At 45.6% G+C, this 24,061-nt stretch overlaps 1 protein-coding gene across 4 annotated transcripts; it reads left to right on the top strand.

Annotated features, from left to right (window-relative positions):
- The first annotated feature begins 812 nt into the window (after window positions 1-812).
- LOC121536857 (immunoglobulin superfamily member 3) lies at window positions 813-18,492 on the top strand. 4 transcript variants are annotated; one of them, XM_041844459.2, is made up of 13 exons: window positions 813-903; window positions 1,052-1,352; window positions 1,441-1,557; window positions 2,204-2,405; window positions 11,177-11,551; window positions 11,757-12,173; window positions 12,420-12,830; window positions 13,710-14,099; window positions 15,076-15,450; window positions 15,556-15,948; window positions 16,479-16,904; window positions 17,489-17,917; window positions 18,019-18,492. In XM_041844459.2, exons 4-13 carry the CDS (start codon window positions 2,372-2,374, stop codon window positions 18,219-18,221), a joined length of 3,453 nt encoding a protein of 1,150 aa, XP_041700393.2. In that variant the 5' UTR covers window positions 813-903; window positions 1,052-1,352; window positions 1,441-1,557; window positions 2,204-2,371; the 3' UTR covers window positions 18,222-18,492. The 4 variants fall into 4 exon arrangements, with proteins under 4 accessions (XP_041700393.2, XP_041700394.2, XP_041700391.2 ...); XM_041844460.2 differs by having other exon boundaries at window positions 1,052-1,175; XM_041844457.2 differs by lacking the exons at window positions 813-903; window positions 1,052-1,352; window positions 1,441-1,557; window positions 2,204-2,405 and adding an exon at window positions 7,531-7,982.
- The last annotated feature ends 5,569 nt before the right edge of the window (window positions 18,493-24,061 follow it).

The raw sequence follows: 24,061 nt of genomic DNA on the forward strand, positions 1-24,061 counted from the left end.
CAGAGTTGCGGACATTTATTTTTTCTTTGATACGTTCTTCTGTCCTACACCTGATTGGATGTGCATATGTTTCTATTTGTTCTATTATTTAGAATGTAGGCCTACAGTATTTTTTTACAATTGTAATTATTTTAGTTATTTAAGTAGAACTTATCCTGTTGTGCTTAATGGTTATTTGACACTAACAGTAATCTCCAGCGGTAGCTGATGGTAAATGTACATTTCACTGTATGTTTAGGTGCTGACGAGGAGTGTGTGTACGCTGCTGTCGGGAAGACCAAGGTGATTGACCATGACTACCCGGGCCTGGAGTTGCTTGAACAGTCATTCCACTTACGGTGGACCCATGACTCTAAGATCGTTTACGACAACAAGAAGGATACTGGGCAGAAATACCAGACCACAAAGAATGGTTCTCTGTTACTGGAGAACCTACAGCTGGATAATACTGGGACGTATCAGGCTACCATCTACGACAACCTGGGAAAAAACATGAAGTCTACCGTAACTCGGCTGTGTGTTTTCGGTAAGTACAGAACACACAAACAGTATAGAAAACACACATACAGTGTGCACGCACACACACACACACACTCAACTCACTCACTCAGTGTTAGGGAAAATACATGCACTTTACAGTGTGTGTGTTTTGTGTTCTCAGCGCCTGTGTCTAAACCCCATCTGACACACAACTGTAATGGAACATCTGTCATGCTGCGGTGTGACGTGGGGAACCCTGTGGTTTTGAACGTAGTGTGGCAACATAATGGAAACATACTGCCAGGACAGACGCTACTCTGACCGTAACCAAGGCAACACTCAAACCTGAAGATCGTTATGCATGTACAGCGAGTATTAAAGCCAGTGAGGAGAAGAGTGACGATGTTTACCCTGAATGTACAGGTGTGTGGAACATACTACGTTTAAATAACCTGTTTACACAAGTGTGTGTGTGTGAAACACGCACGCACACACACACTCACACACTCACAGCCAGTGTTAGTGCAGATACTGTATGTGCTCTTTACGTGTGTGTGTTTTGTGTTCCCAGTGGCTGTGTCTAAACCACACCTGTAATGGAACATCTGTCATGCTGAGGTGTGACGGGGGAAACCCTGTGAATGTGAACATGACGTGGAGTCGTAACGGAAACAAACTGCCAGGACAGACTAACTGTAAGTCGCTCTGGATAAGAGCGTCTGCATAATGACAAAAAATGTTTAAAAAATGACAGACAGATGCAACTTTGACCGTAACCAAGGCAACGCTCAAACCTGAAGACCGTTATGCATGTACAGCGAGTATTAAAGCCAGTGAGGAGAAGAGTGACGATGTTTACCCTGAATGTACAGGTGTGTGGAACATACTACGTTTAATGAACATATCTGATGATGGTGATGATGATTATAATGATGATGATGGATGATGATTCCTCTGCAGTGCTCTTGTTTGGGATGGAGCTATGGCAGATAGTGTTGATTCTGTCTGGCGGAGGTGGTCCGCTCCTCATCATCACCATCATCACCTTGGTGTGGGTCTGCAGGAGTCGCCTAGAAGGTACTGAACACACATGACCAAAACCACACACGTTATCTACATTATGATGAAACAGTACTATGATAAAACACACACGTTATCTACATTATGATGAAACAGTACTATGATAAAACAAATACGTTATCTACATTATGATGAAACAGTACTATGATAAAACACACACGTTATCTACATTATGATGAAACAGTACTATGATAAAACACACACGTTATCTACATTATGATGAAACAGTACTATGATAAAACACACACGTTATCTACATTATGATGAAACAGTACTATGATAAAACACACACGTTATCTACATTATGATGAAACAGTACTATGATAAAACACACGTTATCTACATTATGATGAAACAGTACTATGATAAAACACACACGTTATCTACATTATGATGAAACAGTACTATGATAAAACACACACGTTATCTACATTATGATGAAACAGTACTATGATAAAACACACACGTTATCTACATTATGATGAAACAGTACTATGATAAAACACACACGTTATCTACATTATGATGAAACTATGATAAAACACAAGGCTACTCACAATATACCAACATTTAACTCCATTACCCATGAATCCTTGCCCCTGATTTACCCAGATGTCTTCTCTTTTCTCATGTCCCCCTGTAGAGGAGGAGGAGATGAGACTGGCCCCCCTCACCCAGCCCACACGCCAAGCATCCCTCCACCACCAACAAAGGGCCCAAAGCCGACCCCGGCCCCAGAACAGAGCTGCGTCTCAGGCCACACCAAACTTCGGACCTCAGGTTTGACCCAGGCCTCCACAGCAAGCACCAGATGATGCTCAGATTCAGCTCATACCAATGCCCAGGTGACAGGACCATGAAACCACAGGAATTAGACATGTGTGTTTGTGTGCAAGCATGTGTGAATTCTTCTTAACCCTAACTACCCCTGTAGTCACAAAAGTGGTATCTGTCAGATCTATATTCTTTGCTCATAAAGTAACACTAACCTGACTTTACTAGTACTACATCAGAAGTCGCTATCATGACATTTGACATCTATAGCATCATAATCAGGGAGCTATATTTGTAGATATTTTTCAGATGAGATGAAGAGGTATACATATCTTTGATATTTTGAAACATATAGTGCTTGTTCATCTGATGTGTTCCTATAGGTAATGTAGTTAATACATATATTGTGTGTTATAGTCTGTGTATTGTGTAGCTATGTGGTTTGTCCTGTATGGTTGTGCCTGGGGTCCTCCTGTTCTAACTGAATGTTCAGTAAACTGGCCACTGAGGCTCAGCCTGTCTTTGAGAAACAGACCACATCCTGCCCCTCCAGCGCACTCAACAGGCTGAGTTATCATGGGTGTATAGATCTCTATACCACACATGCAAGACAAATAATCTGCATGCTCTGCAGTGCAGAGAGATACATAAGTGTATGTGTGTGTGTGTGTGTGTTTGAGAGAGACTGTTAAGTTGCGTAATTCGAATCTGGTATCAGAACAGAATTTAACACTAAGTCACTGAATATATTCTCAGCTTTTTTATTAATATAATTAGTCAAGCGAATAAATGGTAAATGCAATCTTCGTATATACGGGTTCACTGTAACACCTCGCAGGGCAAAACAAAGAACTAACTGTCCCAACCCAAAGTTCTTATTTTGATACTCTGACAGAGATAGTTCCTGCTCCAGGCAGGCCTATCAGAGTAGAGGCTGAGCGTGGTTTAGACTTACTCAACCTATCGTTGCCGCTCAGGCTGGTCCCAGCCTCTTGGCGCTTCACTGTTGCCGGGCATTAGTTTTTTTTTAAAACTTGTCTCGAAAGTCAGCAACCCTCAGACATAGTTTCCTCTTCTTCATTGTTGCAGTACACATGTCCTTGAGCGGTTTAACAAAGAGGCAGTGTGTGTGTGTGTGTGTCACAAGTCTATCTCAGCCTCCTCCCTAACGGTTCCTCACATTAGTCACAGCTTGTTATGTTAAACAATCTATATCAGTACAGCACAAACCTATTATGTTTAATCATTAATGTATTATTTTTAAGCTAGGCATCACATCTAATTATAAGAAAATAGATCCCAACCAGAGACAGAGACAGAGACAGAGACAGAGACAGACACAGAGACAGAGACAGAGACAGAGACAGAGACAGAGACAGAGACAGAGAACAGAGACAGAGACAGAGACAGAGACAGAGACAGAGACAGAGACAGAGACAGAGACAGACACAGAGACAGACACAGAGACAGACACAGAGACAGAGACAGACACAGACACAGAGACAGACACAGAGACAGACACAGAGACAGACACAGAGACAGACACAGAGACAGACACAGAGACAGACACAGAGACAGACACAGAGACAGACACAGAGACAGAGACAGACACAGACACAGACACAGAGACAGACACAGACACAGAAAGAAAGAAAAGTGCATAGTTTCAAGGTGGTTATGAAACCATAATAATCCTCTGTGAATGACAGAGGGTATAATTGGGTGAATGTGGGTGTGAGACCTGTGGGTAGGGTGTAATATTTAATTATATATTTAATATATTTTCAACAGGGAAGTCACATTGAGACTAAAGTCTCTTTTACAAATGAGCCCCGCACAATACAAAAACAAGCACATACAACAGGCAAGTATAGATAAACATAAATATATACACATTAAATACACATTAAGATGCAAAACACAGTCAATTAAAACAAACACATTCTTTATTATAAAAATCCTATGTCAGCTGTTTGAATTGCCCTACACTCTTAGAAAAAAAGGTGCTATCTAGAACCTAAAAGGGTTATTCGGCTGTCCCCATAGGAGAACCCTTTGAAGATCCCATTTGTGTTCCATATAGAACCCTTTCCACAGAGGGTTCTACCTGGAACCATATAGGGTTCTCTTATGGGGACAGCCGAAGAACCCTTTTGGAACCCTTTTTTCTAAGCGCGTAGGGACTTCAAACCATCCAATTGAAACGTCTTTTGGAGATTTTTCCAAACATAGGGTGCAAGGAAATTAAAGGCCGATTTACCTAAATCTGTAGACACCAAAGGAGTCTCCAAAGTTAACCAACCCTGTGAACGAGTTTGATAACTTGCCATTTTAAATCTTAACAGTGATGTTAGGTAAGTCGGAAGCTTATGGAGCAGGGCTTTGTAAACAAAAAGAGCGTAATGATGTGATCTACGTGACTTTAAAGAGGTCCAGCCAACCTTTTGGGAAAGAGCGTAATGATGTGATCTACGTGACTTTAAAGAGGTCCAGCCAACCTTTTGGAAAAGAGTGTAGTGATGAGTAATAAAACTGCCTGCTATGATAAAATGAAGTCTCACCTGTGGGTAGGATGTGGGTACGAGGTGAGTAGGAGGTGAGACCTGTAGGTAGGGTGTGGGTAGGAGGTGAGACCTGTGAGTAGGGGGTGTGACCTGTGGGTAGGATATGTGACCTGTGGGTAGGGTGTGAGACCTGTGGGTAGGGTATGAATCCTGTGGGTAGGGTATGAATCCTGTGGGTAGGGTATGAGACCTGTGGGTAGGTGGGAGACCTGTGGGTAGGTAGGGAGTCCTGTGGGTAGGTGGGAAACCTGTGGGTAGGGTGTGAGTCCTGTGGGTACGTGGGAGACCTGTGGGTAGGGTGTGAATTTAGCACATGAATAGATGCCTCTGTGGTCTGACAGTGTGATCAAAGTAGATTGATTGCTACACTCCTATTATATGGACAGAAATTCAATTTATGCAAATGTAGTTTTTTATTTATTTAGTGGTACCCGTTTGAATGTGATATTACACTTCCAAACTTTGTATGAGATGAAACTCGGCATTCCATTTAGTTATTTAGTAGATGTTCTTATCCAGGGCGACAACAAGTGCATTCAAGTAAAAAAGCTGACACCCACACACAGTCCCAGCTCCCCACCCCCCAATCTCTTTCTCCACACATTCATTCTCAAACACACAGTCCCAGCTCGGCTACAGGTGCTATCCTGTGTATGTGTGTGTTGGACTTGTGGAGTGTGGCGCTGCCGTGGTGAGACACTCCGAGTGGTAACACGCACTCCTCAGTCATCATGATTGTGGCGGGGTCCCAGCACATCACTGTGGAGATTACCTGGTTCTTGTCATCACGGCCACCGGTGATAAAGAGTTTGTTGTTGCAGGCGGCAATGGCGCAGCTCGCCCTTTCGCCCAGCTGGGTCACCATAGACCAGCTGTCTGACTGGGGAGAGTAGCAGTACAGGGCATCCATGGCACCGCCTGGGAAGAGGGGAAACACAGAAGGACTGTTACTGTACACACACATGTGCACGCAAGCAGGCACACGTGCACACACACAAACACACAAACACACAAGACAATCACTCAGGCTGGTGTAGTGAGAGTAGATACAGTGGGGGAAACAAGTATTTAGTCAGCCACCAATTGTGCAAGTTCTCCCACTTAAAAAGATGAGAGAGGCCTGTAATTTTCATCATAGGTACACGTCAACTATGACAGACAAATAGAGAAAATAAAATCCAGAAAATCACATTGTAGGATTTTTTAATGAATTTATTTGCAAATTATGGTGGAAAATAAGTATTTGGTCACCTACAAACAAGCAAGATTTCTGGCTCTCACAGACCGGTAACTTCTTCTTTAAGAGGCTCCTCTGTCCTCCACTCGTTACATTTATTAATGGCACCTGTTTGAACTTGTTATCAGTATAAAAGACACCTGTCCACAACCTCAAACAGTCACACTCCAAACTCCACTATGGCCAAGACCAAAGAGCTGTCAAAGGACACCAGAAACAAAATTGTAGACCTGCACCAGGCTGGGAAGACTGAATCTGCAATAGGTAAGCAGCTTGGTTTGAAGAAATCAACTGTGGGAGCAATTATTAGGAAATGGAAGACATACAAGACCACTGATAATCTCCCTCGATCTGGGGCTCCACGCAAGATCTCACCCCGTGGGGTCAAAATGATCACAAGAACGGTGAGCAAAAATCCCAGAACCACACGGGGGGACCTAGTGAATGACCTGCAGAGAGCTGGGACCAAAGTAACAAAGCCTACAATCAGTAACACACTACGCCGCCAGGGACTCAAATCCTGCAGTGCCAGACGTGTCCCCCTGCTTAAGCCAGTACATGTCCAGGCCCGTCTGAAGTTTGCTAGAGTGCATTTGGATGATCCAGAAGAGGATTGGGAGAATGTCATATGGTCAGATGAAACCAAAATAGAACTTTTTGGTAAAAACTCAACTCGTCGTGTTTGGAGGACAAAGAATGCTGAGTTGCATTCAAAGAACACCATACCTACTGTGAAGCATGGGGGTGGAAACATCATGCTTTGGGGCTGTTTTTCTGCAAAGGGACCAGGACGACTGATCCGTGTAAAGGAAAGAATGAATGGGGCCATGTATCGTGAGATTTTGAGTGAAAACCTCCTTCCATCAGCAAGGGCATTGAAGATGAAACGTGGCTGGGTCTTTCAGCATGACAATGATCCCAAACACACCGCCCGGGCAACGAAGGAGTGGCTTCGTAAGAAGCATTTCAAGGTCCTGGAGTGGCCTAGCCAGTCTCCAGATCTCAACCCCATAGAAAATCTTTGGAGGGAGTTGAAAGTCTGTGTTGCCCAGCGACAGCCCCAAAACATCACTGCTCTAGAGGAGATCTGCATGGAGGAATGGGCCAAAATACCAGCAACAGTGTGTGAAAACCTTGTGAAGACTTACAGAAAACGTTTGACCTGTGTCATTGCCAACAAAGGGTATATAACAAAGTATTGAGAAACTTTTGTTATTGACCAAATACTTATTTTCCACCATAATTTGCAAATAAATTCATAAAAAATCCTACAATGTGATTTTCTTTCTCTCATTTTGTCTGTCATAGTTGACGTGTACCTATGATGAAAATTACAGGCCTCTCTCATCTTTTTAAGTGGGAGAACTTGCACAATTGGTGGCTGACTAAATACTTTTTTTCCCCACTGTACTTCTCTGTAATGTCCAATTATTCGGAGACTTCGTGATGAGAATCAGAAGGCACACATACACGCACAACTTGTACACATACACACAAACGCGCACATATGCAAACACACACACGCACACACACACACACAGACACACTGTGTTGGGTTTGTTTCAGTCGACAGGAAACCACAGCTCTCGCTTCCTCTCAGTCTGTCTGCAGGAAGAATTAAAGGAAATATCATAACACCCCAAATATTACCATAGACAGACTGACAGACAGACTGTGTAAGCCGGAGGTGTCTGAGAGCAGATAACTGAAACTGGTGTGTAGTTGATACAGCTGTGTGTTTGGTGTGCAGTTTGGCCTAGCGTGTTGGTCAGTTAGGGGCAGGATGGGGTGTCTCCAGCCATACATGTCCAATATCCTGTTCCTCCTGAGTGGACTCATCCAATGGGGTAAGAGCATCTTCAGGTCACCACACACACACCTCCAGTCCTACCCATGGGGGTACCTGTTGGTTGGCAAAATGAAGAAGAATACCACACACATTTAAGAACATTATAATGTTATATGTAAAATTTGATACAGTTTCCTGTATTAATTTGCTGGGTGAAAAAATGATCTGCATAAAGGAACAAAAGGTTGTGCAGATTCTTGGTTCTCTTTGACCTGTTAATTATCAGCAAAGTACAAAGTATTGAGTTGCATTTTAGTGTCATTTCGTCAGATGACGGGTGGACTGTTGAAATGGCCACAGTTCTATATCAGTGTTTATAAAAGCTCCTCTCTACGTAGTTGGGCTATTGGTGAAATGGAATGAAATATCGTTGGCGAAACAGACAATGTCTACTTGGAATGAGTCACATAATGTTTTTAATTTGATCAAACAGGCGCTATGAAAACAATTAAACTAACACAAACCCTGACGCTGGAAAATTATTTCTGCCAGATTGCAATATAACAGCAGGAGCCAGGCCCAGTTACATATTTTGATTAGAAGCACAATCAAACCTCCCCCACAGCAGGTTTTAGTCTAAGAGATGGAGCTGTGTCTGTTCTCAAACCATTACAATTGTGACATAACAGTTGCGATATGAATGCAGTATTCATAGTTTTTTGATGAGAGGCGGAGAGTGCAGACTGCAATCATTCTAAAAAAGAGAAGTCATATTTGAAGCTAGATATACAGTGAGGGGAAAAAAGTATTTGATCCCCTGCTGATTTTGTACGTTTGCCCACTGACAAAGACATGAGCAGTCTATAATTTTAATGGTAGGTTTATTTGAACAGTGTGAGACAGAATAACAACAAAAAAATCCAGAAAAACGCATGTCAAAAATGTTATAAATTGATTTGCATTTTAATGAGGGAAATAAGTATTTGACCCCTCTGCAAAACATGACTTAGTACTTGGTGGCAAAACCCTTGTTGGCAATCACAGAGGTCAGACATTTATTGTAGTTGGCCACCAGGTTTGCACACATCTCAGGAGGGATTTTGTCCCACTCCTCTTTGCAGATCTTCTCCAAGTCAAATAAAATAAAATAAAATAAAATCAAATCAAATTGTATTGGTCACATGCGCCGAATACAACAGGTGCAGACATCACAGTGAAATGCTTACTTACAGCCCTTAACCAACAGTGCATTTATTTTTAACAAAAAAAGTAAAAATAAAACAACAACAAAAAAAGTGTTGAGAAAAAAAAGAGCAGAAGTAAAATAAAATAACAGTAGGGAGGCTATATATACAGGGGGGTACCGTTGCAGAGTCAATGTGCGGGGGCACCGGCTAGTTGAGGTAATATGTACATGTGGGTAGAGTTAAAGTGACTATGCATAAATAATTAACAGAGTAGCAGCAGCGTAAAAAGGATGGGGTGGGGGGGCAGTGCAAATAGTCCGGGTAGCCATGATTAGCTGTTCAGGAGTCTTATGGCTTGGGGGTAGAAGCTGTTGAGAAGTCTTTTGGACCTAGACTTGGCACTCCGGTACCGCTTGCCGTGCGGTAGCAGAGAGAACAGTCTATGACTAGGGTGGCTGGAGTCTTTGACAATTTTGAGGGCCTTCCTCTGACACCGCCTGGTATAGAGGTCCTGGATGGCAGGAAGCTTGGCCCCAGTGATGTACTGGGCCGTACGCACTACCCTCTGTAGTGCCTTGCGGTCGGAGGCCAAGCAGTTGCCATACCAGGCGGTGATGCAACCAGTCAGGATGTTCTCGATGGTGCAGCTGTAGAATTTTTTGAGGATCTGAGGACCCATGCCAAATCTTTTCAGTCTCCTGAGGGGGAATAGGCTTTGTCGTGCCCTCTTCACGACTGTCTTGGTGTGTTTGGACCATGATAGTTCGTTGGTGATTAAGGTTTCGAGGCTGACGTTTGGCAACTCGAACCTTCAGCTCCCTCCACAGATTTTCTATGGGATTAAGGTCTGGAGACTGGCTAGGCCACTCCAGGACCTGAATGTGCTTCTTCTTGAGCCACTCCTTTGTTGCCTTGGCCGTGTGTTTTGGGTCATTGTCATGCTGGAATACCCATCCACAACCCATTTTCAATGCCCTGGCTGAGGGAAGGAGGTTCTCACCCAAGATTTGACTGTACATGGCCCCGTCCATCGTCCCTTTGATGCAGTGAAGTTGTCCTGTCCCCATAGCAAAAAAACACCCACAAAAAATAATGTTTCCACCTCCATGTTTGACGGTGGGGATGGTGTTCTTGGGGTCATAGGCAGCATTCCTCCTCCTCCAAACACGACGAGTTGAGTTGATGCCAAAGAGCTGGTTTTGGTCTCATCTGACCACAACACTTTCACCCAGTTCTCCTCCGAATCATTCAGATGTTCATTGGCAAACTTCAGACGGGCCTGTATTTGTGCTTTCTTGAGCAGGGGGACCTTGCGGGCACTGCAGGATTTCAGTCCTTCACGACGTAGTGTGTTACCAATAGTTTTCTTGGTGATCTTTGACAAGATCCTCCCCTGTAGTTCTGGGCTGATTCCTCAACGTTCTCATGATCATTGCAACTCCACGAGGTGAGATCTTGCATGGAGCCCCAGGCCGAGGGAGATTGACAGTTATTTTGTGTTTCTTCCATTTGCGAATAATCGCACCAACTGTTGTCACCTTCTCACCAAGCTGCTTGGCGATAGTCTTGTAGCCCATTCCAGCCTTGTGTAGGTCTACAATCTTGACATCCTTGGAGATCTCTTTGGTCTTGGCCATGGTGGACAGTTAGGAATCTGATTGATTGATTGCTTCTGTGGACAGGTGTCTTTTATACAGGTAACAAACTGAGATTAGGAGCACTCCCTTTAAGAGTGTGCTCCTAATCTCAGCTCGTTACCTGTATAAAAGACACCTGGGAGCCAGAAATCTTTCTGATTGAGAGGGGGTCAAATACTTATTTCCCTCATTAAAATGCAAATCAATTTATAACATTTTTGACATGCATTTTTCTGGATTTGTTTGTTGTTATTGTGTCTCTCACTGTTCAAATAAACCTACCCTTAATTATAGACTGATCATTTCTTTGTCAGTGGGCAAACGTACAAAATCAGCAGGGGATCAAATACTTTTTTCCCTCACTGTACTTGTCTTTAAGTTTGTCTGAGAATATAATCTTCCTGTATTTACTTATGTTCTCCATCTAGGCGGGGCCAGGGTGCTTGTAGAGGTGCAGTCTGGCCCTCTGTATCGTGTGATTGGCTACCCTATCTCCATCTCCTGCAACGTGAGTGGCTTCTCTAACCCGTTGGCCCATCAGGACTTCAGATTCTCCATCTACAAGCCAAACAAACCCACCCTTGAGATCCGGATCATCAGCACAGATGACAAAAGTTATGCCATGGCGGTGTACGGTACCCGCGTCAGGGAAAGTGGCATCTCTCTGGAGCGCCTTTCAGTGACCTCGGTCCTCTTCCACGTGAAGAGTCTGGAGGAGGGGGACGAGGGCGAGTACGAGTGCTACACCCCAAACTCAGAAGCCGTATATGACGGGACGTACAATGCAAAGATCACATTGAAGGGTAATGTTTTTTTTCTTACTTATTCATTTAATTTTGCCTAAATGACGATGCCTTCTGTGGCTGCTGTATCTTTATCATTAACAAGCCATTATTTGAACTAACTCTGGACTTATTACATAGTGATTTGTCTACCAGATATACTGTATCAGTCAACCAGAACCATACTGTAGTGTTGATGTCCGTCCCTCAAATCCTGTTTCCATAGTGATCAAGGACACCCTTACCACCTCCTCCACTGGCCCCGTCTCCTTTAGCCTATCAGAGGGTGACGACCTAACCCTGCAATGTCTCGCCTCCAGCAACACCTTCCAGCACACCCACCTGTCCATCACCTGGTATCACCATGGAGACGGGGAGGCCTCGCCCCGCCCCATCATCTCTCTGGACCGTGATTTGACGGTGAGTCCGGGTCAGGGGTTTGAGGGTCGGTACCAGGCAGGGCTCATTGTTCTGGACAAGCTGGAGGAGGCCACCTACAGGCTGAAGATGGCCAGGATTGAGCTGTCCGATGCGGGGAGGATCTACTGCCAGGCCCAGGAGTGGATCCAAGACCCAGACCGGAGCTGGTACCCAATCGCCCAAAAAGACGCACAGGCAACCACATTGGAGGTCAAAGCCATAGGTGAGAAACACCTCAGTGTTTTTTTTGCTTCCCATCCTTAGCCTTAGCCCAGATTGTGTTTACACATTCATCAATGACTTGGGTGTTTGTTCTTGGTTAAGAGGATTTATGGCTTAAGAGGACTTATGCCCATTCACTCTTTTGTCTTACTTCCTATAAGTAAATGCTGAGATGAGTTGATTATGAGTGATGAGTTTCCCGTCTGTCTAAGAGATAATTGTGAGTGATTTCCTGTCTCTCTCTCAGTGGTGGCTCCAGACCAGGGCTCTGGTTCTATGGTGGTGAGTATGACTGTGCACAAAACACAGCTCCAGGAGGGGGAGGAGCTATCCTTGCAGTGCATTGTGGACGCAAAGGGCCCGGTGGGTCGGTTCTTCTCAGTGGCCTGGGTCAAGGACAACCAGGAGCTGGCCCAGATTGGGCCCACGGGGGTCCTGTCTGTGGGGCCGGAGTACAGTGGGCGAAAGAGAGGGGGTGAGCTGAGAGCTGTGCGGACGGGGGAGAAGACACACCTGCTCACCCTGCGGCCCGTCAGAACCCAGGACCAGGGAGCGTACCACTGCAGGGCCTGGCCACAGGAGAGGGATGGGAATGGGGTCTTCACACAGGGATCCAGCCAGGAGTCCACCACCGAGACTATCACCATCACAGCTACAGGTGAGTGATCTGACACCGAGCAAATCAGATGCAAAGCTACAGGTGTGTAAGCAAGTAAGAAGCCAATCCAAGTCAGAGCTACATTTTTACATTTACATTTGAGTCATTTAGCAGATGCTCTGTGATCAGAGACCTGGAGGGGGTTGCAGTAAAATTAGTAAAACCCTCTAGGAAAGATGAGGTCAAGCTTGTGGTCCTCTGTAGCTCAATTGGTAGAGCATGGCGCTTGTAACGCCAGGGTAGTGGGTTCGATCCACGGGACCACCCATACGTAAAAATGTATGCACACATGACTGTAAGTCACTTTGGATAAAAGCGTCTGCTAAATGGCATATTATTATTTTTATAATTATTTATTGCCTGCCTTGTGAGTTCAAGTACAAAGAGCGCTGAGTCATCATCAGGAAATGAGCTTATCAAGGTGTCAAGCTCATTGAGGAACTCTCCAAGGGCACCTGGTGGGCGATAGCTGACAATAATGTTAAACTTGAGTGGACAAGTGACAGTGACAGCATGGAATTCAAATGAGGAGATGGACAGGTGAGAGAGGGAGAAAATAGAAAATCTCAGCTTAGGAGAAATGAGTAGACCCGTGCCACTACCGCGAAGACCAGACTCCCGGACTATGAGAGAAAACATAGTCAGATGAAGAAAGAGCAGCTGGGTCATCAAGATGAGTCATCAAGCACTGAGTCAGAGTCAGAACAATACTGTAGGTATTTCATCAGCTTTCCATATGGCTGCTACATCAAGCAACAACAGATCCTCAATAAGTTCAGTTTGTGCATTGACCTTGCTCTGAACACAGTTATTACATATGTACAATACAAACACAAACACTCATCACACACTCAGCACCTTCTTTTTGTCTGTTCTCAGAAAGTGATTTGGCTGTTGCCATGGAGAGCCAACAGGTGAGTGTTGACGAAGGGGACACGCTACAACTCACCTGTAGAGTGAGCGGAGTCAACGGTCAGCTCTCCATCACCTGGCAACACAGATCAGCCTCAATGGCAACCGGCCCCTTCAGTGATGTTATCAGCCTGAGCCGGGTGGGTGTGCTAGAACCGGGGCCAGAGTTTGGGAAGCGGAATCTTCGTACACTCCGTCCCACAGCAGACACATTCACCCTGGAGCTGGGTGAGGTCACGCCCTCTGATGCAGGAGCCTATCAGTGCACCGTCTCTGAGTGGACCACGGAAGCCAATGGCAACGCCAAGAAAACCCACAGCCAAACACAGAACTGCAGCGTAGAGGTCCATCCCGTGGGTAAGAGCATTTCTTGGGCCTCCCGAGTGGTGCAGCGGTCTAAGGTACTGCATCGCAGTGCTAAAGGCATCACTACAAACCCGGGTTCGATCCCAGGTTGTGTTGCAGCCGGCCACGACCGGGAGACCCATGAGGCGGCGCACAATTGGCCCAGCGTCGTCCGGGTTAGGGGAGGGTTTGGCCGGTCGGGATGTCCTTGTCTCATCGTGCTCTAGCGAGTCCTTGTGGCGGGCCGGGTGCATGCACGATGACTTCAGTCGCCAGTTGTACAGTGTTTCCGCCAACACATTGGTGCGGCTGGCTTCCGGGTTAAGCGAGCAGTGTGTCAAGAAGCAGTGCGGCTTGGCAGGGTCGTGTTTCAGAGGACGCATCGCTCTCGACCTTCGCCTCTCTCGAGTCCGTATGGGAGTTGCAGCGATGGGACAAGACTGTAACTACCAATTGGATATCACCAAATTGAGGGAAAAAAAGGGGGGTAAAAAAAAATGAGAGAGAGAGAGAGAGCGATGGGACGTGAGGGTGCTGCAGCACCCCCTGAAAAATCATAATAAAAAAGTAGTGCACTGGGCCTTTACGAATCATGTATTAGTGGACCGATATAACCGTCTGTAGTGAGGGCAAAACTAAATATTGCAGCACCCCCACCCACAAACTACTTCATGTGGCTATGGGAAAGGGAGAGGGAGAGATTCGAAGTGGAAGTCACCCTGGAGGACAAACATAACAGAAAATTGGAGACAGTTTTGGTAAATATCAACTGAGCAAGTAGCATGAGGTAGGCTTTCAGCTCCCACATTATCTATGTAGAGATCAATAACTTAATGCTTGACCACTGATCTCTCACGTCAGATAGATAGATTAAATATTTTTGCAGATGACCATGTTCTCCTTATCCTCACAGTCATTGGTAGAGTTTGGCCCTAAGAGGCCTGATAGTTGTCATCAGTGATATCTCATCATTGTCCTTGGCTTGCAGAGTCTCTGCTGAAGGTGGACCTGAGTAGTCGTGGTGTCCAGGTGACAGAGGGGGGTGAGGTGGAGCTGGTGTGTCGGGTTCGAGGGCCCTCCCTCCCGGTTACTGTAACGTGGAGCCTGCAGCGTGAGGGGCCGTCTGCCCCGGACAACATCCTGACCCTGTCGTACACTGGTGACATCACGTGGCGTGGCGACCAGAGTAACTACCAGTTGAGGGCGACCACCGGGAAGAGGGATGTTCGTTACTACCTCCGTATCATCAAAGCGAGCCACAGGGAGGCGGGGCGCTACCAGTGTGTGATCTCAGCGTTTCTGCAAGGGAGACACAGGAAGCTGCAGAACTCCAACCCGCTGGGTGTGCTGGTCCAGACTCCAGGTAGGTCAGGTCAAAGGCTACAGGTCAACCTGGGGTTAGAGTTTGGGTCTCAGCCTCCATCACATTTTCTTTATTTCTCTGTCTTTCTCTCTCTCCCTCTTCCAGAGAGTGTACTCACCTTGTCCTCTAGCTCCTCCCGTCTGGATCAGAGTGTCAACACAGACATACAGATGGAATGCTCCGTTGCCAAAGCAACCTCTAACTCATCCCGCTTCGCTGTCAGCTGGTTGGCCCAGAAGAACGGGGAGGGGAATAAGACAGTCCTCAGCTCAGACCGTGATGCTGTGATAACGCTAGGGGTGGGATTAGACACACAACAGCGAATCAGCATGAGAAGACGTGAGGGGCGGAGCTTCGAGCTGACCATTCGACAGGCCCGTAGCTGGGACAATGGGACGTACTACTGCGTGGTGGAGGAGTGGCTACAGGATCCTCACGGCCAATGGTACAAGCTCCCGCCCTCTTCTGCAGCCATGGAACTCCGCCTACAAGAGACAGGTGAGTTACTCAGATTACTGCAAGTTAAGATATGGACCTGAACTGTATTGATTTGTACAGTTTGCTGAATTGGGCTGTTTGTCAGAACTTTTTTACTGAATGATTGTTTACTCGCCCTTTCCCTGCTTTCTCTCTCCTTCTCCCTTTCTTTCTCTCTCTCCCTCTCCTTCTCCCTTTCTTTCTTTCTCTCCCTCTCCTTCTCCCTTTCTTTCTTTCTCTCCCTCTCCTTCTCCCTTTCTTTCTCTCTCTCCCTCTCCTTCTCCCTTTCTTTCTCTCTCTCCCTTTCCTTCTCCCTGCTTTCTCTTTCTCTCTCTCCTTCTCCCTTTCTTTATCTCTCTCCCTCTCCTTCTCCATTTATTTCTCTCTCCCTCTCCTTCTCCCTGCTTTCTCTCTCCTTCTCCATTTCTTTCTCCCCCCGCCCCCCCCTTATCTCTCTCTCTCCTCTCTCTCTCTCTCTCTCTCTCTCTCTCTCTCTCTCTCTCTCTCTCTCTCTCTCTCTCTCTCTCTCTCTCTCTCTCTCTCTCTCTCAGTGAGTGACCTCAGTGTTAACAAAACAGATCTGGAGATGGAGGTCAGACAGGGGGCGGGGGTGGAGCTGACTTGCACTTTGACCTCTGGTGCTTCTGACCCCGCCTCTCTCTACGCCCTCACCTGGTTCTACATGAGGCGTGGCTCTTCCTCCTCTCCCAGGGTTCCCCTGGTGATTCTGGGCCGTGATGGTGTCCTGATGTACCCTGAGAACCAGGACAACCAGGGGCTACAGGACCAGAAGGGGAGGCTGATATTCTCCAGACCCACTCATGGTACCTTTCTGCTGGGTCTGCAGAGAGCTCTTCAGGGTGACAGTGGAGTCTACCAGTGCCAAGTGGACCAGTACAAGCTCAGTCATGACGGCAACTGGGAACAGACCGCTTCAGACCAATCAGGCACAGCTGACCTCACTGTAAAACCAATAGGTAAGTATGATGATTATGGTCGATGGTACAAGCTCCCGCCCTCTTCTGCAGCCATGGAACTCCGCCTACTAGAGACAGGTGAGTTATTCGGTCATGGCTAGAAGGATTACAGCTTTTGTCAAATTGACATCAAACTAGATTTTCTTTTACATTCTAGCTAATCCTAACCCTTTTCCTAACCCTAACCCAGTTCTCCTAACCTGCTACGTTAATTCTCCTAACCTGCTGTGTATGTTCTCCTAACCTGCTACAAAAAGTCAAATCTGACAAAAGCTTTTTCCCATCTAGTCAACACCGAGTTATCCTGATAACAAGGCAAGGCAACGCTGCATCGGCAGAAGGACATGAATCTGCAATGTATATCACATCTATAGAGTATCTTGTTGTGCTGATTTGCAGTTTCTCTGACTTGAGTTGCTCTCTCTCTCTCTCTCTCTCTCTCTCTCTCTGTCTGTCTGTCTGTCTGTCTGTCTGTCTGTCTGTCTGTCTGTCTGTCTGTCTGTCTGTCTGTCTGTCTGTCTGTCTCTCTCTCTCTCTCTCTCTCTCTCTCTCTCTCTCTCTCTCTCTCTCTCTCTCTCTCTCAGTGAGTGACCTCAGTGTTAACAAGACAGATCTGGAGATGGAGGTCAGACAAGGGGAGGGGGTGGAGCTGACTTGCACTTTGACCTCTGGTGCTTCTGACCCCGTCTCTCTCTACGCCCTCACCTGGTTCTACATGAGGCGTGGCTCTTCCTCCTCTCCCAGGGTTCCCCTGGTGATTCTGGGCCGTGATGGTGTCCTGATGTACCCTGAGAACCAGGACAACCAGGGGCTACAGGACCAGAAGGGGAGGCTGATATTCTCCAGACCCACTCATGGTACCTTTCTGCTGGGTCTGCAGAGAGCTATTCAGGGTGACAGTGGAGTCTACCAGTGCCAAGTGGACCAGTACAAGCTCAATCATGACGGCAACTGGGAATTTAGTGCCACCGAGCAATCAGGAACAACCAACCTCACTGTACGACGACCAATAGGTATGATGTCATCATTTATGAGTCCATGATGTCAGACTGTACAAATACAACTGAATCAAAATGTGTTCTATTTCACCTTCTTCTGTTCTCTCCTTCCCCAGAAGATGAGTCTGAGTTGCTGTCTGATCTAGGATGCGCCCCTGGATCAGTTCTAGGCATCTTCCTCCCTCTTGTCTGTATCCTGGCGATTCTCGTCATGGTGCTGTCAATCAAGCTGATGCGGCGGGGCTTAGCGGGAAACAAGAAACAGGCAGACTCTCTGTGGGCGGAGGAAAACCCACTGAAGCCACGCCCAGAAGACTGAGCACAGAGGAGAGGAGAGAAGGGAAACAGAGAGAGGATGAGTAGATAGGAGGAAGAGTACATAAGTGAGGAGAAGACATGAAGGGAGAAAAGGAGAAGATGTGGGATGGAGAGGGATGATAAGAGTGGGAAGGGGGGATAAGTGAGAGAACAGGAAAGGAGATAGGGGGAGAGGGCAGAATGAGCGCTTTTTAAAATGTTCATGTGATTGATTTTTGGTTCCAAGCATGCTTTTTACTTGTTTAAACAATAATACATTGTAGAATAATAGTGAAGACATCAAAACTATGAAATAACACACATGGAATCATGTAGTAACCAAAAAAGTGTTAAACAAATTTATATTTGAGATTCTTTAAATAGCCACCCTTTGCTTTGATGACAGCTTTGCACTGTCATGGCATTCTCTCAACCAGCTTCATGAGGTAGTCATGGGGAATGCATTTCAAGTTAATTTGTGGAATTTCTTTCCTTCTTAATGCGTTTGAGCCAATCAGTTGTGTTGTGACAAGGTAGGGGGGAGGTATACAGAAGATAGCCCTATTATGGAAAGAACAGCTCAAATAAGCAAAGAGAAACGACAGTCCATCATTACTTTAAGACATGAAGGTCAGTCAATACGGAACATTTCAAGAACTTTGAAAGTTTCTTTACGTACAGTCGCAAAAACCATCAAGCGCTATGATGAAACTAGCTCTCATGAGGACCGCCACAGGAATGGAAGACCCAGAATTACCTCTGCTGCAGAGGATAAGTTCATTATAGAGTTACCAGCCTCAGAAATTGCAGCCCAAATAAATGCTTCACAGAGTTCAAGGAACAGACACATCTCAACATCAACTGTTCAGAGGAGACTGTGTGAATCAGGCCTTCATGGTCGAATTGCTGCAAAGAAACCACTACTAAAGGACACTAATAAGAAGAAGAGACTTGCTTGGGCCAAGAAACACGAGCAATGGACATTAGACCGGTGGAAATTTGTCCAAATTTGAGATTTTTGGTTCCAACCGCTGTGTCTTTGTGAGACGCGGTGTGGGTGAACAGATGATCTCCGCATGTGTATTTTGCACCGTAAAGCATGGAGGAGGAGGTGTTATGGTGTGGGGGTGCTTTGTTGGTGACACTCTCTGTGATTTACCAGTATGGCTACCACAGCATTCTGCAGCGATACGCCATCCCATCTGGTTTGGGCTCAGTGGGACTATCATTTGTTTTTCAACAGGACAATGACCCCACACACCTTCAGGCTGTGTAAGGGCTATTTTACCAAGAAGGAGAGTGATGGAGTGCTGCATCAGATGACCTGGCCTCCACAATCCCCCGACCTCAACCAAATTGAGATGGTTTGGGATGAGTCGGACGGCAGAGTGAAGGAAAAGCAGCCAACAAGTGCTCAACATATGTGGGAACTCCTTCAGGACTGTTGGTAAAGTATTCCAGGTGAAGCTGGTTGAGAGAATGCCAAGAGTGTGCAAAGCTGTCATCAAGGCAAAGGGTGGCTATTTGAAGAATCTCAAATATAAAATATATTTTGATTTGTTTAACACTTTTTTGGTTACTACATGATTCCATATGTGTTATTTCATAGTTTTGATGTCTTCACTATTTTTCTACAATGTAGAAAATAGTAAAAATAAAGAAAAACCCTTGAATGAGTAGGTGTTCTAAAACTTTTGACCGGTAGTGTACATTAGCACTGCTTTAACTTTGAGAATTTTTTTTATGTCGTTTTACGTTAGTTTTCTCTGATGACTCAAAGCTCTAGACTCACTGACTAGCAGATACGCTGAAACCTTGATTCATGTCTGATCATCGTTTGTATGAATGAGTTTTTCACAAATATTATATTTATGAATTGTTGAAAGATATTATGCCATGTTCTGTACTCATTTGCAACATTTTGCCTCAAGAATGAATCAGTTTTATTTCTTAACTTGTTTGAAGCACTTCTGAAAGAACTCTGAGAAAGACTTCATGATATCACAAACATTTTATCTGGACAGATTAGGTCCAGAAGACTTAGATGTATTAATAGAATATTGTTCTCAGACATGTTTCATTTGTAAAGTTGCTGGTGCATTATCTGGTTTGTAATAAATATAGAGTAGTTTGAAGAAAGCATTGTGACATGATTGACCTTCTCGGTTTTCTAACTCTGTCAGTGTGGGGCTCTCCGTCTCTCGCTCAGCTTCTGTCTCTCATTACTTTTTCTCCATCCCCCTGTCTCGTGTGGTGGGTTATAACACCTCTCTCCTTGTCATGAAGTAAGTACGTCTCTACCCTGTAAAGAGGAAGTATCTGTGTTCCTGCTGAGTTCTGCTGAGCTCTGAAAGGCCTAGTCATCTCTGGTCCTGCAGTCTGACTGTCATCTATGTAGGTCACAGCAGTCACACTATGAAGAGAACGGAAACATTCACACACGCACACGGTAGTGTATTACCAAATATACATTATTGCAAGCTTTTCATCAGTGAATGTTCCATCTCTCTCACCATTGGGAAGTGGGCTGTGCATGTATGTGAGGCATGACAAAAGTTGTGGTTATGGCTGGCTGGTTATGTATACACTGGATCTCAGTGAAACAGCTCACTCTAGTGGAAACTGTGTGCAGTGGCACAGATAGTTGCTTTACTGTAATCAGTCTTTATATTCATTTATAATAAATGTAGTTTGTAATAGTAACACTATTCTACTATTATGATTTATATGTGAATAAACCAATCACTTAATAATAAATTATTAGGAGCATCTTAATAATATTCTGCACTATACCTAAGAGCTGTCAACACATTGTTTGTGGTATTGCATGTACAACCCCGAGAGGGATGCTGTGTGTGTTTCTGAGAGTCCTGAGTCTTCTAGCAGATGTTGCTCCTGCACAGTGGAATACCAGCAGTACAGAACATTACCTACGGAGGAAGAGTATCAGCATGGGACTGCTCTCACTCCTTTCTACCTTCATCTCTCTCTATTTCTTTCTCTCTCTTTCTCCTCTCTGCATTCAGCCTATCAATGTTTAACACAGCCCATCTGTGGGGGAGTTTGGGAGAGAATAGACTCCATCACTTACTGCTCTCGCACCTTTGAGTAAAAGGACTCGGACACCAGGTTCCTACATTACAGGAGATGTTCCTGGCAAATCAACTGAGGGTGTACCAGCTGTGGACAGCCTGTAAAAAAAAACGGGGTGAGAGTGTAAGGGGAAACGGTACGGTAAAAAGCTGTGTACAGCCTATGAAAAGATGTGACAATGTAGAGTAGAAATGTATGATAAGAAGCTGTGAATACTTGTCAAGTGTTGAGAGGTGAGAATGTACGTTATAAACTGGGTGGTTCGAGCCCTGAATGCTGATTGGCTGACAGCCGTGATATATCAGACCGTGTACCAGGTGTATGACAAAACATGTATTTTTACTGCTCTAATTACGTTGGTAACCAGTTTATAATAGCAATAAGGCACCTCAGGGGTTTGTGATATATGGCCAATATACCAGGGCTAAGGGCTGTGTCCAGGCACTCCGCATTGTGTCGTCCAGGCACTCCCCCTATCCACATCGACGGGACAGCAGTGGAGAAGGTGGAAAGTTTTAAGTTCCTCGGCAAGGTAAGTACCTCCCACAACCGCAGGGCTCTCCAGAGGTTAGTGCGGTCTGCGCAACGCATCACCGGGGGCAAACTACCTGCCCTCCAGGACACCTACAGCAGCCGATGTCACAGGAAGGCCAAAAAGATAATCAAGGACAACTACCGCCCGAGCCACTGCCTGTTCACCCCGCCATCATCCAGAAGGCGAGGTCAGTACAGGTGCATCAAAGCTGGGACCGAGAGACTGAAAAACTGCTTCTATCTCAAGGCCATCAGACTGTTAAACAGCCATCTCTAGCACAGAGAGGCTGCTGCCTACATACAGACTTGAAAATCACTGGCCACTTTAAGAAATGGAACACCAGTCACTTTAATAATGCCACTTTAATAATGTTTACATATCTTGCATTATTCATCTCATATGTATATACTGTATTCTATACTATCTATTGCATCTAAGCCTATGCCACTCTGATAATGACATTGCTCATCCATATATTTATGTATTATTATTCCATTCCTTTATTTAGATTGTGTGTATTAGGTTTTTGTTGTGGAACTGTTAGATATTACTTGCTAGATATTGCTGCACTGTTGGAACTAGAAGCACAAGCATTTCGCTACACTCACAATAAATCAAATCAAATCAAATCAAATTGTATTGGTCACATGCGCCGAATACAACAGGTGCAGACATTACAGTGAAATGCTTACTTACAGCCCTTAACCAACAGTGCATTTATTTTTTTTTATTTTTTTAAAAATAAAACAACAACAAAAAAAGTGTTGAGAAAAAAAAGAGCAGAAGTAAAATAAAGTGACAGTAGGGAGGCTATATATACAGGGGGGTACCGTTGCAGAGTCAATGTGCGGGGGCACCGGCTAGTTGAGGTAGTTGAGGTAATATGTACATGTGGGTAGAGTTAAAGTGACTATGCATAAATAATTAACAGAGTAGCAGCAGCGTAAAAAGGATGAGGTGGGGGGGGCAGTGCAAATAGTCCGGGTAGCCATGATTAGCTGTTCAGGAGTCTTATGGCTTGGGGGTAGAAGCTGTTGAGAAGTCTTTTGGACCTAGACTTGGCACTCCGGTACCGCTTGCCGTGCGGTAGCAGAGAGAACAGTCTATGACTAGGGTGGCTGGAGTCTTTGACAATTTTGAGGGCCTTCCTCTGACACCGCCTGGTATAGAGGTCCTGGATGGCAGGAAGCTTGGCCCCAGTGATGTACTGGGCCGTACGCACTACCCTCTGTAGTGCCTTGCGGTCGGAGGCCAAGCAGTTGCCATACCAGGCGGTGATGCAACCAGTCAGGATGCTCTCGATGGTGCAGCTGTAGAATTTTTTGAGGATCTGAGGACCCATGCCAAATCTTTTCAGTCTCCTGAGGGGGAATAGGCTTTGTCGTGCCCTCTTCACGACTGTCTTGGTGTGTTTGGACCATGATAGTTCGTTGGTGATGTGGACACCAAGGAACTTGAAGCTCTCAACCTGTTCCACTACAGCCCCGTCGATGAGAATGGGGGCGTGCTCAGTCCTCTTTTTTTTCCTGTAGTCCACAATCATCTCCTTTGTCTTGGTCACGTTGAGGGACCAAGGGCTGTCTCATCGTTGTCGGTGATCAGGCCTACCACTGTTGTGTCGTCGGCAAACTTAATGATGGTGTTGGAGTCGTGCCTGGCCATGCAGTCATGGGTGAACAGAGAGTACAGGAGGGGACTGAGCACGCACACCTGAGGGGCCCCCGTGTTGAGGATCAGTGTGGCAGATGTGTTGTTACCTACCCTTACCACCTGGGGGCGGCCCGTCAGGAAGTCCAGGATCCAGTTGCAGAGGGAGGTGTTTTAGTCCCAGGATCCTTAGCTTAGTGATGAGCTTAGAGGGCACTATGGTGTTGAATGCTGAGCTGTAGTCAATGAATAGCATTCTCACGTAGGTGTTCCTCTTGTCCAGGTGGGAAAGGGCAGTGTGGAGTGCAATAGAGATTGCATCATCTGTGGATCTGTTGGGGCGGTATGCAAATTGGAGTGGGTCTAGGGTTTCTGGGATAATGCTGTTGATGTGAGCCATGACCAGCCTTTCAAAGCATTTTATGGCTACAGACGTCAGTGCTATGGGTCGGTAGTCATTTAGGCAGGTTATCTTAGAGTCCTTGGGCACGGGGACTATGGTGGTCTGCTTGAAACATGTTGGTATTACAGACTCAGTCAGGCACATGTTGAAAATGTCAGTGAAGACACTTGCCAGTTGGTCAGCA

The sequence above is a fragment of the Coregonus clupeaformis genome, chromosome 23, assembly GCF_020615455.1.
Source record: "Coregonus clupeaformis isolate EN_2021a chromosome 23, ASM2061545v1, whole genome shotgun sequence".
NCBI classification, from domain to species: domain Eukaryota; kingdom Metazoa; phylum Chordata; class Actinopteri; order Salmoniformes; family Salmonidae; genus Coregonus; species Coregonus clupeaformis.